Source organism: Elaeis guineensis, chromosome 8 (genome assembly GCF_000442705.2).
Source record: "Elaeis guineensis isolate ETL-2024a chromosome 8, EG11, whole genome shotgun sequence".
Lineage (NCBI taxonomy): Eukaryota > Viridiplantae > Streptophyta > Magnoliopsida > Arecales > Arecaceae > Elaeis > Elaeis guineensis.
In genome coordinates this window covers 558,608-573,084 of record NC_026000.2, presented here as the reverse complement: position 1 = coordinate 573,084, position 14,477 = coordinate 558,608, and the positions used below count along the sequence as shown (strand labels likewise).

General features: G+C 41.3%; 1 protein-coding gene across 2 annotated transcripts; it reads right to left on the bottom strand.

The window, feature by feature from the left end:
• Positions 1 to 15: 15 nt before the first annotated feature.
• Positions 16 to 14,243, bottom strand: LOC105050890 (cation transport regulator-like protein 2). Of its 2 annotated transcripts, none has more exons than XM_073261489.1 (9): positions 13,945 to 14,243; positions 12,765 to 12,883; positions 12,595 to 12,671; positions 1,456 to 1,527; positions 1,311 to 1,367; positions 1,179 to 1,219; positions 973 to 1,044; positions 810 to 889; positions 16 to 411 (listed from the first exon to the last, which is right to left on the bottom strand). In XM_073261489.1, the coding sequence occupies exons 2-9, from the start codon at positions 12,871 to 12,873 to the stop codon at positions 248 to 250; spliced, it is 672 nt and encodes a 223-aa protein (XP_073117590.1). In that variant the 5' UTR covers positions 12,874 to 12,883; positions 13,945 to 14,243; the 3' UTR covers positions 16 to 247.
• Between the last annotated feature and the right edge of the window lie 234 nt (positions 14,244 to 14,477).

Here is a 14,477-nt window from a genome sequence, read left to right as displayed (position 1 = left end):
AGAAAATCTCAAAGGTGGAGCCTAGAAAACCACTGTTAGGATTAAAGAAAACCATTCAAAACAATTCTAACACAGTTGCAAGGATGGCAAACCTAGAACGATGCCTAAAGAAAAGATTGAAAATATAGAGATTTTTTTCCTTTAGGTACCCAACATAAAGAGAGAGAGCGAGAGAGAGGTACTAGTGCGGAGCGTGGTCTTTGAATTTTTCTGCGCCCCTCCAGATATAACTTAAAATCATTAATTTTCACCTCAAGTCCACGACGGTGGCTTCTGGAAGGGAGGGCACGCGCATGAAAGGGGGATGGGCTTTGCGTGCGATGAGGGACCCGACTATCCTCTTCTCCTTCAGCCCCCGAAGCACCTTCCTCACCTCATTTGCCAGCTCAATGACATAATTGTCTTCGTGACCTGCAATTTTTCTCTCATTACTGCTGACTATTGCAAAAGATTCCGGAAGGAAATTTAACCTAAAAGGCAATGCAGATATAAGAAAGATGCAGACAAGTGAAAGGAGGCATTTGGACATCTAGACTCAACAAATGGCCGTGCTCTTTACATCAATTTAATGGAAAAAGCTTAAAAAGTCTGACTGGATGAACATATCCATTCAATTTTATAAAACTCACGCATTCTACAATGAAACAGGCGAAAGCATTCCTCGACAACAATATGCTGCCCCTCGATGTCTAGTATTTTGACATTCTCCTCTTTACTAGTTAAGTGATATTATATCAGATTATGTTTAGACTAGACATCATCAAAATCATACCTACTTCATTCAAGAAGGTCTAGAGATAGATTTCTACCTATGCCGAACATCGCCTTCTCTAGCAAAAAGAGATAATCCCTATTATTCCCGCAAGGACCAGTTGCAGTAGCAATTTGCCTGCATGTTTAGAGGGAAACCAATATTAAAGGAAGAAAATATTAATCAGCTACGGTAACAGGTGGCAATAAGACATCTTTTACCTTGCCATTTCTTCCAAGGGAGCTGGACCTAGATAGTACTTGTTAGCTTCCTTGTCGAGCGTGGAAATGAAACTACACAGAAAAATAAATACTCATTAATTTCACATCAATAAAAGTGAAAATGGCAAAAGGAGCTACTGCAAGCTTACATCACAGTATACTGCAGGATAGAAATAGAACAACTACAGACAAGTTTAGCTTCTTACACTAAAACTCGTGTGGCAGCTGGCTTAAGAGAATCTCCCTCCTGAATAATGGATGCCACACAAGATAAGGAAAATTAGGATGGGGGAACTAAAGGACCAAAGAAAAAGAAATCAACTAAGGTTTGAACTGACCCCATAGAAGTCCACATATGCTTTCCCGTCATACTCGCACTCTCTTCTCTCCAAATACTATAATATTTAATACAGTGCTCAATCTAGATCAAATTATAAGTATGGTACTGTACTCATCCTGCAGAAACATGACAGAGATTCTCACCTGTATTGCTGCCTTTTCCTTTTCTATGCCTCCTTTAACACAATATGCAGCACCCCACTGACGCATTAAAGTCTTGTTAAACCAAAATGTGTCATATGCATAGACAAATCAAGAGTACACGATTCAAATTATAACACAGTGAGACAAGCACAGACACACAAGACTCTTAGTGAACTCCACTACAGTGACAGATCTGTCAAGTCATGGTAATATAGAAGGCATGGAGCTCTATCCAATGAGAAATATATATTGCTTACACTGCATGCACCAGCATGGCCGTGGACGAGGCCAATAAGGGCCTTCCCGTGGGCCACATTCATCAAGCGTGCATCTTGGTGCACCACCACAAGAACCACTGACAGTGATTGGCTGCACGCATGGCCACGCTGGTGCACTCAGTGTAGACAATAATTCTCCTACCCAATAAGGCTTATCCCTTTGTGTGGTCACAAGAAAAGTTGCCCAGTTTCTTAGTTCCAAATTGCCCTTGCATAAATTTATAGTATAAATACCAAAAGTCCAGGACCTAATCAAATATCAATGGAATGTCTCACACTTGATTACTTTAAATCTCAACGAATAGTTGTACACTTGGACATCAAACTACTTAGCCCAAAATTAATTTGGTATTGTTGCGGCCAATCCCCTATTGCGCCCATTGCCGAAGAAGAACACTTGCAAAAAAAATCTTCACTGACCGAAATTATGTCCGACGGGACCCTCCGATGCTTACATCAGTGGAGATGGAGAGTGGTGAACAGCAGATAAGAGTATTTGAAATGACAGAGTGTCAGCCCAGAATTGCCTTACTAATTCTGTTCAATTACCTCCCTTTTATAGATGATTCAGGTGTAACCGTCGAGCACGTGATCTCGCTTTTTATGACACTAAATTATCGGATCATAATCGTAGAGTGAATGGGCTGTTTATGCCCACTAATGACCATGATACATAGTCGATAACCATTTATAACAGTTAGATGTGTAGGTTCCGCACATTCCGGCCTTATGTGATCATAGAAAGATAAGCCAACTATATGTTGATAATAGTAGTAAGTCGGTAATCGTGGAGATCCGAATAAGCATCGAGTGGTGACTCTGATATGCCGACGGTCATCAGTCGGACATTAATTGAGTATTGTTGGTTGATAATAACCGACTGTCAGTAGATCAACTGATTATAAGTCGAAGTACTGTGTTCATAAGGCCGATGTAGAGTCGGGGGTCGGTTGAATGGTCCCAACAGTTACCCTCCACTTCCAAATCCAAGGTGGTTTGATGTGTATATTATCATATGGTCTGTCACGTTAGACGAAGTAAGTTGTCACGTGTTGCTTCAAGCCCCGACTCGGCTGCTGGTATTAATGATTTTTTTGGAATACAAGAGATCTCCAGCTATTTTGTTGTTTCGATAGCTGTGAAATCATTATTGGACTGTCGTTTCGGTAAGATAATTCGGCGCCTAAGATATCCGGATGATTTGATTATGACTAGCAGATCTTGATCATGTGCCCAAACATTATTGAATCGGAGCTGTTCATGCAGATAATGGTAAGATGGCATGATTTGGGAGCAGGTGCGTCAAACCGTCCGATCAATAGTCGGTCTTAATGTCACCATATGTCGTCATTTGAAAAAATTCAAATTTGACCGATTTCATCCGGACCGTTGAGGGATCTTACATATATGGAGTCACTTTCAGCCAGACTTTTACTTTGCATTTATCGCCATCCTTTGCAACAGAAGGTTCTGCTGGAAGGTCGCCCCAGTATTAGGAGCTCCAGGGTCTTGTTTCTCGCTCCATCCTTAGTTTCAAGTCAAGTCCTTCCTCTTTAGATTTCTTGTTTTAGGATTTTCTTCTCTTCTCTAGTTTTTCATTTTTGATGGCCAGTAAGAAGGTTTCTTCCTCTCGGGATAGTTGGTCGGAGAATCCGACCGACGAATCTTCATCGAGTCTGAAAATGGAAGCTTCTTACTTATCCGATCCCAATGTTGAACGATTCTGAGAACAGTATCGTATCCCAGAGCAGTATCAACTTTTCGCTCCTGGTTCGGACGATCGGATGAATTCTCCTCCGGATCGGTCGCAATTTATGTCGAGGACCTTCGAACTGGTTTTCGATTTCTAATTTCGAAGTTCGTCCGCAATCTTTTTGATTATTATGACCTCTGTCCTGCTCAGTTGGCCCCGAATTCCATCCGGCTGATCATCAGCTTCGCTATGTTGTGTCAGCTTATACCAACTGTTCCTCGTCCTTCCCTTTTTCGGTCTTTCTTTGTCCTTCGTTCTCATCCGAAGGCCAAGGGTTGGTGGTTCTTCAATCCGAAGAAAGGCCTTTCTTTCATTATCGATCTTCCATCGTCCATTCATTGATGGAAAAACCAATTTTTCTTTGTTTCTTCTTCTTCTCCCTGAGGCTTTCCTTTGTGCTGGGGTGATCCAAAGACTAGCCACAACGAGAACAATCGGATGGAGGCCGATGATCGAAAAAATTTTCTCCGATTGAAGGACATTGCAGTTCCACCGCAGTGAGAGCTGATGATCGAACAAGCTCTCTACGATGTCGGGCTTAGTTCGGTCACTTCTTTAGGTATAACATAGTCGATTACTTTATCTTTCTTGTCTATTTTTGAACTTTATACTAATCTCTTTGTTTTGATTGCAGCTATACAGCCAAAGACACAAGTGCCGACTGCCGATATTCGCGCACACACTGCCAAAAAGAAAGCGGCAACTAAAGCTGGACCCTCCCGACCGTCGAAGAAGGGTCGGGTCACTACTTCACTGGCGAGGGAATCCGACATTCCATCGGAGATGATTTTCGAATCAGATGTCGTCTGCTGAAGATGGGACGGCAGAAGAAGACGGAGCTGCAACAGTACCATCAGTAGCCCCATCAATAGAGGTTCGGATTGGGGCGGGAGTCACGGCCGAACCTGAGCAGTCTGCGGTTGCGCCAGCCATTCCTCCAGCGAAACATTTTCGGACGCAGTCGAGCTCCGACTTCCCAGCATTCTCAAGCGCTGGACTGCCGATCGGAGATCGAGGAAAGGCGCCAGCGACTTCAACCGATGATGGGTCGTCTACAGGCCTCCAAACTCTCTTCGACATTCGAATCTTCGAAGGTGAGTCAGCCTTGGCCAATCCAATATTGGTCAGGCGGCTCATTGAAGCTGCTCTTCTCCCGACTGATCGGGAGAATAGGAAGAACTGGACTATCGTCGAGATGTTTTCATCCTTTTACCTGATGATACTTAGGGTAAGTTTTCCGACATCTCTTTTTTTTTATCTGACTTGATTTGTCTTCTGCTTTCAGTGGATGCATGACATGCACGATCCAGAGAGCGGCTATTGAAAAATTGCCGACTTCCATCGATTGTGGATGGATAAGGTGGCGGCCGTCACTGTGGAAAAAAATACCACCATCAAACAACTCCAAGCGACAGCTGAATGAGAGAAAAAACTTCTGGAGCAGATCTCCCAAATGACGGCCGACCTACAGTCTTCTGGAGTCGAACTTGAATTGGCTCGCCAAAACATCTCATCTCGAGTCGTGGATCAAAAGCGAGAAGCACTCCATCCATCGACTCCAGCGAGAGAGGGATGGTGCATTGATGAACTTGAAGCCGAACGCAGAAGGCATCGGGCCACCCTGAAAAGGCTAGCACTGACCGATGCTGAGTCGGCCTCCGCACGAGTTGAAACAGAGTCTGCAAGAGAAGCCCTAAATCTGACCATCGAGAACTTAAAAAATTCTGAAGAATTCAAAGAAGAAATCCTCGAAGATGGGTATCTTCCTACTGCATTAGGTATGAGAACGGCCGAGATGCGGTCAGAAAATTATACCCAGACTTAGACTTGAGCAGCATCATTCCTCTTGATTCGAGAGATGAAGCTGCTGAAGAAGGGGCTGCGCCGATCGAAGATGATGCACCGACTGCACCAGAAGCTGTTACAATCGCCGATGCTGCACTGGAGCAAGGAGACGAAGACAACTGGTGATCGGTGTAGCATTTTTGTTTTTCTTTTTGTAATCAAACCTTTGGTCCAATTTTATAACTTCCTTTAAATGAATGAAAGAAAAATTTTCAAAATATCAACTCTTCTCTTATAAAGTCAAATCAAGTATGTCTCGTTATTTGATAAACGATGACAAGTCGAATATCCTTCGACTGACTGCAGTCAAGTCGGTATAGTTCCAATTCGACCTGGATCGTATTGACATAGTATTCCGTTTAGTTAAAACTAAGTCGGCATAAATAGTCATTCGACTAGAGTCGGTTTTTACAGTGGAAAGCCGAGATATAGTCAGTACCGAGATACAGTCGATATATCGACTTTTACAGTGAAAATTGAGATATAATCGATGTATCGATTTTTACAGTAAAAAATCAAAATATAGTCGGTAGGAATTGACCGTCCATTTATCGATCTAATATCACTTTGTAGTTGGCCGAAACTTTTGTGATTCTGAAATTCAATGTTTCATTCTGAACACTGTACATATGAACAATTTTATTGATAATACATCTTTAAGTTGTTAGCATTCCACGTTCGAGGAATAGCTGTTCCCTCAAGAGTCTCCAGTCGATATGCATCCGATCTAAATATCTCAATTATTCTATAGGATCCTTCCTAATTTAAAGACAATTTCTCCTGGTCCAAAGGCTTTGAGACTTTTGCCTTTCTTAGGACCAGATCTCCTGAACGGAAGACCTTCGTCTTAACTTTTGAATCATAATACTGAGCTACTCTTTACCGATATACTGTCATCCGAACTTGAGCTTGCTATCGGACCTCTGAAAATAGGTCTAGATCGGCTCTCCGATATTCTGAATTGCTCGACTCACTGTATTGCTCCACTCTTGCTGATAGTAGTCCGATCTCAAGTGGGATCATTGCTTCTGTTCCATAAGCCAGATTGAATGATAATTCTCCCGTTGATATATAAGTTGTTCAGTACGTCCATAGGACCGGATATAGTTCTTCCATCTAGAGACCTTTAGCTTCATTCAGTCTGATTTTGAGTCTATGCAAGATGGTTCAGTTTGTCACTTCCACTTCACCGTTGGATTGTGGATGGCCAACTGATGTGAATTTGTGCGCAATGTGAAATTTTGCATAAAACTCTTTGAAATTTTGATTATCAAATTGTTGACCATTATCGTTAATGATGATGTGTGGTAGACCGAATTTGCATATAATTAATTTTTGAATGAAATCTTCCATCTTACTTTCAGTGATCTGTGCCAGATGTTCACTTTCTATCCATTTGATGAAATAATCAATGGCAACTACTATGAATTTTCTTTGGCCAGATGCCGAAGGAAAAGAATCTAGTATGTCTATTCTCCATTGTACGAAAGGCCATGATGCAACAATTGACGTCAGCTGACTAACCGATTGATGCTGTATATTTGTATATTTCTGATATGATTCATATCTCCGAACAAGTTCGGCTGCATCTTTCTTTATGATGGGTCAATAGTATTCTTATCGTAAAACTTTATAAGCTAGAGATTTATCTCCCAAGTGATTATCACAAATCACTTCGTGAACTTCCCTGAGTGCATAGTCGGCATCTGTCGGTCCCAAACATTTCAGTAAGAGAAGAGAGAACGACCTCTTATAAAGCTAACCATTCATCAGAATATATTATGAGGTCATCCATCTGAGTCATTTGGCTTCTAAAGGATCTATTAGTGGAATTCCATCAGTCAAGTATTGGATGATCGGATCCATTTAATTTGGCTCATCATTGATTCGTAGCACTTCTTCGACTTTATCGATACTCAGCTGTTCAATACATTCAACAAATGTCCGACCAAGCGAGTTTAATGAAGTGGTTGCGAGTCGAAAAAATACGTCGGCTCGAGCATTTTCTACTCTTGGGATGTGAAAGATCTCAAAATACTTTAAAGTCGACGTAAGATCTTTCACCTTCTGAAGATACTTCATCATAACAGGATCTCGGATTTCCAACTCGCCCTTAATCTATCCAACGATCAACTGTGAGTCAGTGAAGACCTTCAGGCTGTCAATATCAAGTTTTTTGGTGATTTTTAAGCTGGATAAAAGTGCTTCATATTCGGCTTGGTTATTCGAAGCTTTGAAGTTGAATCGAAGGACATATTCAGTTACAATCCATTCGGAATTGGTGAGGATGAGACCAGCTCCATTGTCTTGTGCATTAGATGCTCCATCAATATGTAGCACCCACGTCGATGTGAAGTTAGGCTTGAGAGTTTCAACTGGCTTTATTTTGTCGTTGGATTTATCCTCATAATTATTGTCAGGTATTGTATATTCGACGACGAAATCGGCTAAAAGTTATGCCTTCATCGATAGACGTGGACGATATTGGACATCAAACTCACTGAGTTTTATGGCTCATTTTGCCATTCGACCTGAAGTATCAGGTCGATATAAAATTATCTTCAATGGCTGGTCTATCAAGACGATAATGGGATGTGTTTGAAAGTATGGACGAAGTCGCTGCGATGATATGATTAGAGCATAGACTATCTTCTCCGCCTGTGAATATTTTATTTCGGCATTGTGAAGCACCTTGCTAGTGTAATAAATAGGCCATTGAATTTAATTTTCACCCTCTTGGACAAGTACCGAACTAACTGCCTCCATCGAAATCATTAAGTAGAGATACAAAATTTCTTCGACCTTTGATTTTGAAAGCAATGGTAGAGATGCCAGATATCTTTTTAAATCTTTAAAAGATTATCGACACTCGTCTGACCATGAGAAGTTTTTTGTCTACCTCAAGGTTTTGAAAAAAGACAAGCATCTTTCTGCCGATCTTGAGATGAATCGTCTGAGTGTGACGATCTTTTTATTAAGCTGCTGTATCTCTTTCTTGGAACTAGAATGCTTCATATTAATAATAACTTTTATTTTCTCAAGATTGACTTCGATTCCTCGTTGCGACACAAAAAATCCAAAAAAATTTTCAGAAATTACCCCAAATGAACACTTAGTCGGATTTAACTTCATCTAATGTCATCGAAGTATGCTGAAAGCTTCTTCCAGATTCCGAACATGATCAATAGTTTAAGAATTTTTCACCAGCATATCATCTACACAGACCTTCATATTTCGCCCAATTTGCGCCTTGAATATCTTGTTGACTAACCGTTGGTAAGTTGCTCCGGTATTTTTTAAACCGAACGGCATTACTTTATAACAGTAGATGCCTTTGTCGGTTACGAAGGTTGTATGCTCCTCGTCTTCAGATGCCATCCAAATCTGATTATGGCCTACAAATACATCCACGAAGCTTAAGAGTTGGTGTTCCGAAGTCGCATCAACTAGTTGATCAATTTTTGATAAAAAAAATTGTCTTTCGGACAGGCTTCTTTTATATTTGTATAGTCGATGCAGATTCTCTACTTTCCGTTGGTTTTTCTCACCATTATTACGTTGACGAGCCAATCGAGATAATTAGCTTTTCTGATGAAGCCAGCTGCGAAGAGCTTGTCGACTTCTTCGTCAATGATCTTTTGCCTTTCAGGAGCAAAAGACTTTTTCTTTTATCTCACCGGTCTAACCTTTGAATCAATGTTTAGCCGATGGATTATTACCTCCAGAAGAATGCCTGACATGTCAATAACCAATCAAAAAAAAATATTGACGTTTGCTCTTAGTAGTCTTGTTAGTTGTTGTCGCTCCGGATCAGACAACTGCAATACAATTTGGACCGTCCCTACGGGATCTTCTTTTAGTGGGATGAAAACCAATTGCTCGACTGGTTCACCCTTTTCTTCATTTTCTCTTTGGTCCAATTTATCAACGAACAAAGAGTCTTCAGATTGATTATTCTATGAGGAGACCAAGAAACAGCGTCGAACAAGTTGATCTCCACGCATCTCTCCAACTCCATTTCTTGTCAGGAATCAGACTAGCAGATGATATGTCGAGACTACTGCTCTCAGAGCATTAAGATCAGATCGTCCGAGTATGGCATTATAAGCCGAAAAAACTCAGATAACCGTAAATATCAATAGAACAGTATTCTGTCATGGATCTGTTCTGACAGTTAGTGGGAGAGCAATTTTTTTTCCACGGTAACTGCATCTCCAATGAAACCGACTAATAACGTCGAGACTCTTCTGAATCGATCAGTCGGTAGTCGCATTCGAAAAAAATCGAGTAAAATAGAACATCTGTTGAGCTTCCATTATCCACTAAAATTTTTTTTACATCATAATTTGTTATCGTTGCCGAGACAACGACAGTATCATGAAAAGTTTGAATTCCTCAAACATCTTTCGAAGAAATAATTATATTGTCGTCGTTTCTTCACCGACTCTTCTTCGGAAGTTGCCCCCGAGTTCTTCTGTCATCCGAAGATCATATTGATTACTCCCACCGTTGGTCGATTATTGAGTGTCTCTTCAGTTTGTGGCTAAGATTATTGGTCGGTGGGAGGTTGAGTCAGACGATCACGTCGAAATTTTTTGAGGTAGCATCGTCGAATCAGAACTTTTATCTCGTCCTTGAGCTAGATGCACTATTCGGTATCGTGACCGTGATCACGATGGAACCGACAGTACTTATCACGGCTCCTCGATAGCGCTTTCATTGACAGGAGTGTCGTAAATGCTCATCTCCTTTGATTTCCATCAAGATCTACGTACGGAGAGCAGAAAGAGGAGTATAGGAGTCATACCTGCCATAGCTATTCGACTTCGGACTCCATCGTCAAGGTGAAGCTCGCTAATTGGTAATTGACCGACTTGATTCGATCGAAGCTTCACTCTTCTTCTATTTCTTCTTCTGACATTTTTCATCTATCTGGCATCAATCAGAAGCAACTTCATCCGCACGAATGTACTTGTACGTACGCTCCAAAAGTTCAGCATAGGTCTGAGGTAGAGTATTGTCTAGAGAGTAGGTAAATCTTGATCCCTTCAGACCCCTCTTCATGGCTGATATAGCCATATCTTCATTAAGATCCCTTACCTCAAGTGTGATCGCGTTAAAACGAGCCACAAAATTCCTCAACGTCTCTATTTCACCTTGTTTGATAGAGAAAAGACTATCTGATATTCGTGGCGGCCTTCGACTAGTGCTGAAGTGGGCCACGAAAGATTGTTCGAGCTGCTCAAAAGAGTTAATGCTCTCCGACTGAAGTCCAGAATACCAAGCTCGAGCAACCTTCCGAATAGTTGCCAGAAAGCTGATGCATAAGAGAACGTCGATTGCTCTCTGGATCATCATGAGAGCTTTATAGCTCTCCAAATGATCGATCGGATCGATGGAGCTGTCGTATGGCTCCATCTGCGGCATCTTGAATCGAGACAGAATCGGTTCGTCTAAAATGCACTGAGAGTGAGGCTAGACAGTATTGAAGTCGTAGTCATTGAAGGACTTCCGACCTTCCACCTAAAGTCGGACAAGCTGGTGGTCGATCTCCTTAAACTTGCGTTCATAGTCATCAAACCATCGTTGCTGGAAAACTCCAGAGGTAGAACCCCCTGAAGAGCTTGAAGATGGAGAAACAAAAGGTGTTCTCAGCCTCTTCCCCTTCTTGATGCTATGTACATGAGAAGGAGAAAGAGAATGCCGTGAATGATGGGTGGCACGGTGGGAGTGCCAAGAACGTGGTTATCCGTCTCGATGAGAGTGTCGAGACAGTCGCCGCTCTGAAGAAGAGGAGGATGAATGTCGTGGTGGATGGCGACTGTGCCTAGATGGCACTGTCTGAGATACCGGCTCCTCCGCCGACAGCTGTTGCTGCTGCTGGAGACTTTGAACTGCCTCCGTTAATACTTTCATTTGCTACATAAGTGCTGTAATTTGTGCGTCCGTAGTGACCACAGGATGCGAAAAACTAGATTTTGTCACTGGAAATGAGGGAGAAACATCTTTCCGATGGAAAGACTGCCTCGCTGAACCTATCGAGTACTGGGCTCTAATTTTTGGCATGGTTGTGTGTATTCTGCCCCTATCTGGTGCACCAATCTGTTGCAGCCAATCCCCTGTTGCACCCGTCATCGGAGAAGAGCACCTACAAAAGAAGTCCTCACTGACCGAAATTATGTCCAGTGGGGATCCTCTGATGCTTAAGTCAGTGGAGAGCGGTAAACAGCAGATAAAAATATTTGAAATAGTAGAGTGTCAGTCCAGAATTACCTTATCAATATTGTTCAATTATCTTCCTTTTATAGATGATTCAGGTATAACCATCGAGCACGTGATCCCGCTTTTTATGGCACTAAATTATCGAGCCATAATCGTGAAGCGAATGGACTGTTTATGCTCACTAATGACCATGACACGTAGTCGATAACCGTTTATAATGGTTAAATGTGTAGGTTCCGTACATTCCGATCTTATGTGATCGTGGGAAAATAGCCAACTATATGTTGGTAATAGTAGAGATCGATAGTCGTGAAGATCCGAATGAGCATCGGACGGTGACTCTGATATGCCGACGATCATCAGTCAGATATTAACTGAGACATCGTGATTGTCCGTTGTTGGTTGATAATAGCCGACTGTCGGTCGGTCAACTGATTGTAAGTCGGAGTATTATGTTCATAAGACCGATATAAAGTCGGAGATCGGTTGAATGGTCTCAACAGGTTTCTACAGGAGTATTTCAAAAAAATGGAAGAGTCATGAGTCACACTAAGGTCATGCTTACAAGGTACCATGTAAGAAAGTGCAAAATTTTTTCAATCTTGGATGCTTATTGATGCATTAAGAAGTTCTCAATGGTTGATTAAAGGAAATATAGGGATCTTACCTACCTAGTTATGTATTTACTTAATTTTTGATATCATGAAAATACATTCTGGGCTGAACCAGAAGATGATACATTTGAAAGATCAGAAAATATACCCTGGAAGTAATTCATAATTTCTCGGGCATCATCCTAAGAGACCAAAATTACAACTTATATGGTGGAAGACGTCACTGATCTTTACATATTCACTGATAAAACAAATTTCACTCATGTTGTTTTTTACGTCCCCCAACAAATCAGAGTGCTCGAAAAATTGATTTAGCAATATGGTTTTTAAACAACTCAAGACCAAGAACCAACTAATTGCATCATAAGCTAGGTAATCAACAGAATACAATGACACACATCTAAAGATAAGACTAGGATCTACTTACACAGACCGCTCCATTTCTGGCCTCTAGCATGCAGGTTCTAGCTGGATTTTCTGGTGTTCCTCTGTGGTCTATGCATGCTGTAAAGATGAAAAATGCAAACATCTCTTATAGTCTCTTGCTTCACAAAAGGTACAGGGCACTTTCATCCTTTGAAAAGTTTAACAACTTACCCAGATCAAAAACACGCCTGTAGTCCTTAATGAAGCCAATTATTTTCTCATCGAAATCAAAACCAGGGTTCCAGACCAGGGAACCATACCCAAAAACCCACAGCACCATCGTCACTTACCTACAATATAATGAAGATGCAGTAGCATTTTTATCCACTCTTTATCTTTAATTGAATATATTTATTTCAGAGAAAAGTATAGAGAGATGATATCCAGACCATCTTCAAGGAGAAATAAAAAACATAAATAACTATTCCATGATAATCACTATTTTGGCTCAAGTATCAAAGAGGAGATACACCCCATTATGCTTAAGCAATAAAAAAGATTTAAAATTAATGACGCTTTGAATGCAAAGTATATGAAAGAGTTGCAGGTTCACAATTATCAAGATCTACAGCAATTGTTGCTTGCTCATTTGCTGCAGTAGCTGATCTCTGTATAAAACACATAACGGCCGAATTAAAGATAAACAGTACAATAAACTTTTCATTTCTTAAAATTTGCACAGAGAAAATGTACAGAGAGGAAAAACTATCGCAGAGCAACAGAGTCAAATTAGCACGACCTTAGGAACTTTCGTTTTCTCCAAAAAGGTCTGAGCTTAGAAAATCGGGCCAAATACAATAATCACTGAGGGAAGCTCTTCACTTTGAATGCGACAAGGCAGGGACTATCCGCATTCCTTTTTGGAAGGCAGGCTTTCTCCTTTTTTTTCCCAAAGGGAAGAAGGCAGACTTTCTTCATGTACAGGTTGGGAGGAAATGGAAACCATAGAAAAGGAAGGGAAAGAGGGGGAATATTGACTGGTAGGATTTAGAAAGGTAAAGAGATCTAAGCAAAGGAGAACAAAGAGCGTTTTTCAAGAGGAAAAGAGCCATTTCTGGACTTAAACTCAGCCTATATAACAGAACGTAGTACAGGCTATGCAATCCTTGTTGAAGGCATCGCAACGACCCATCCCAAATAGCAAAGGTCTTATCTTGATCCTTTTTTTTCCCCAAAAAGAAACTGAATTTGGGGCAAAATAAAGAAGAAAATACAGTTTCTACCCATTCCTTCTTGGCTTTGAAATTGAACAAAGAAATAATGCATAAACTCGAACTATACTAACGGATGGTTGATCAAGAAAAAGAGAAAGATCGAGAGAAAAGGAATCAAGATCGCCAATATTCCTCACCAGAAACAGTCTCTTGTACAAGCAGTCCTATTTGAGTCGAAACCCTAGGAGGAGGCAAGAAGGTATCTGCCGGTCTCGGAAATCAAGGAAGATGCCCCTCGGCGATTCGTTTCGGTGAGGCAAATGGATTTGGGAGAGAGAGGGGCCGAAGAGAAGGTGGGTATTGGAGACACCAGGGTTCCTGCAAACCCTAGCTCTTCCGAAATAGATTTCTCTTCTCCCCTCCTCCTCTCTCTCTCTCTCTCTCTCTCTCTCTCTCTCTGTGATTTCGTTTGGGTTTCGGAGGAGGAAGATGGGAAGGCAGGAAGCGGGCATCTATAGTGCGAAGGGCGACCAGTACGGAATGCCACGTGCGCAGGGGTTCATTCACGTGAGGCCACATGCTAGGGTTAACGATTCGCATCGAGCCTCTTTGAATGATTAAAACAATCATCTATTACTCAATATAGATATAATAGAGTTACTGGGTACGTGGCAGATATTAATTAGTTCAAAAAACTAATTGTGGATTAGCTTCTCCTTTCATTTAGGAC

Excerpts from the sequence above, each read along its gene's own strand:
- LOC105050890 (XM_073261489.1), bottom strand. The coding sequence starts at position 12,873 with ATGGTGCTGTGGGTTTTTGGGTATGGTTCCCTGGTCTGGAACCCTGGT. Across the intron at positions 1,045-1,178 it reads GCTGCCACACGAGTTTTAGT|TTTCATTTCCACGCTCGACA; the intron begins GTAAGAAGCTAA and ends TTTTCTGTGTAG. Across the intron at positions 412-809 it reads GAAGGCGATGTTCGGCATAG|GTCACGAAGACAATTATGTC; the intron begins GTAGAAATCTAT and ends GAAAAATTGCAG.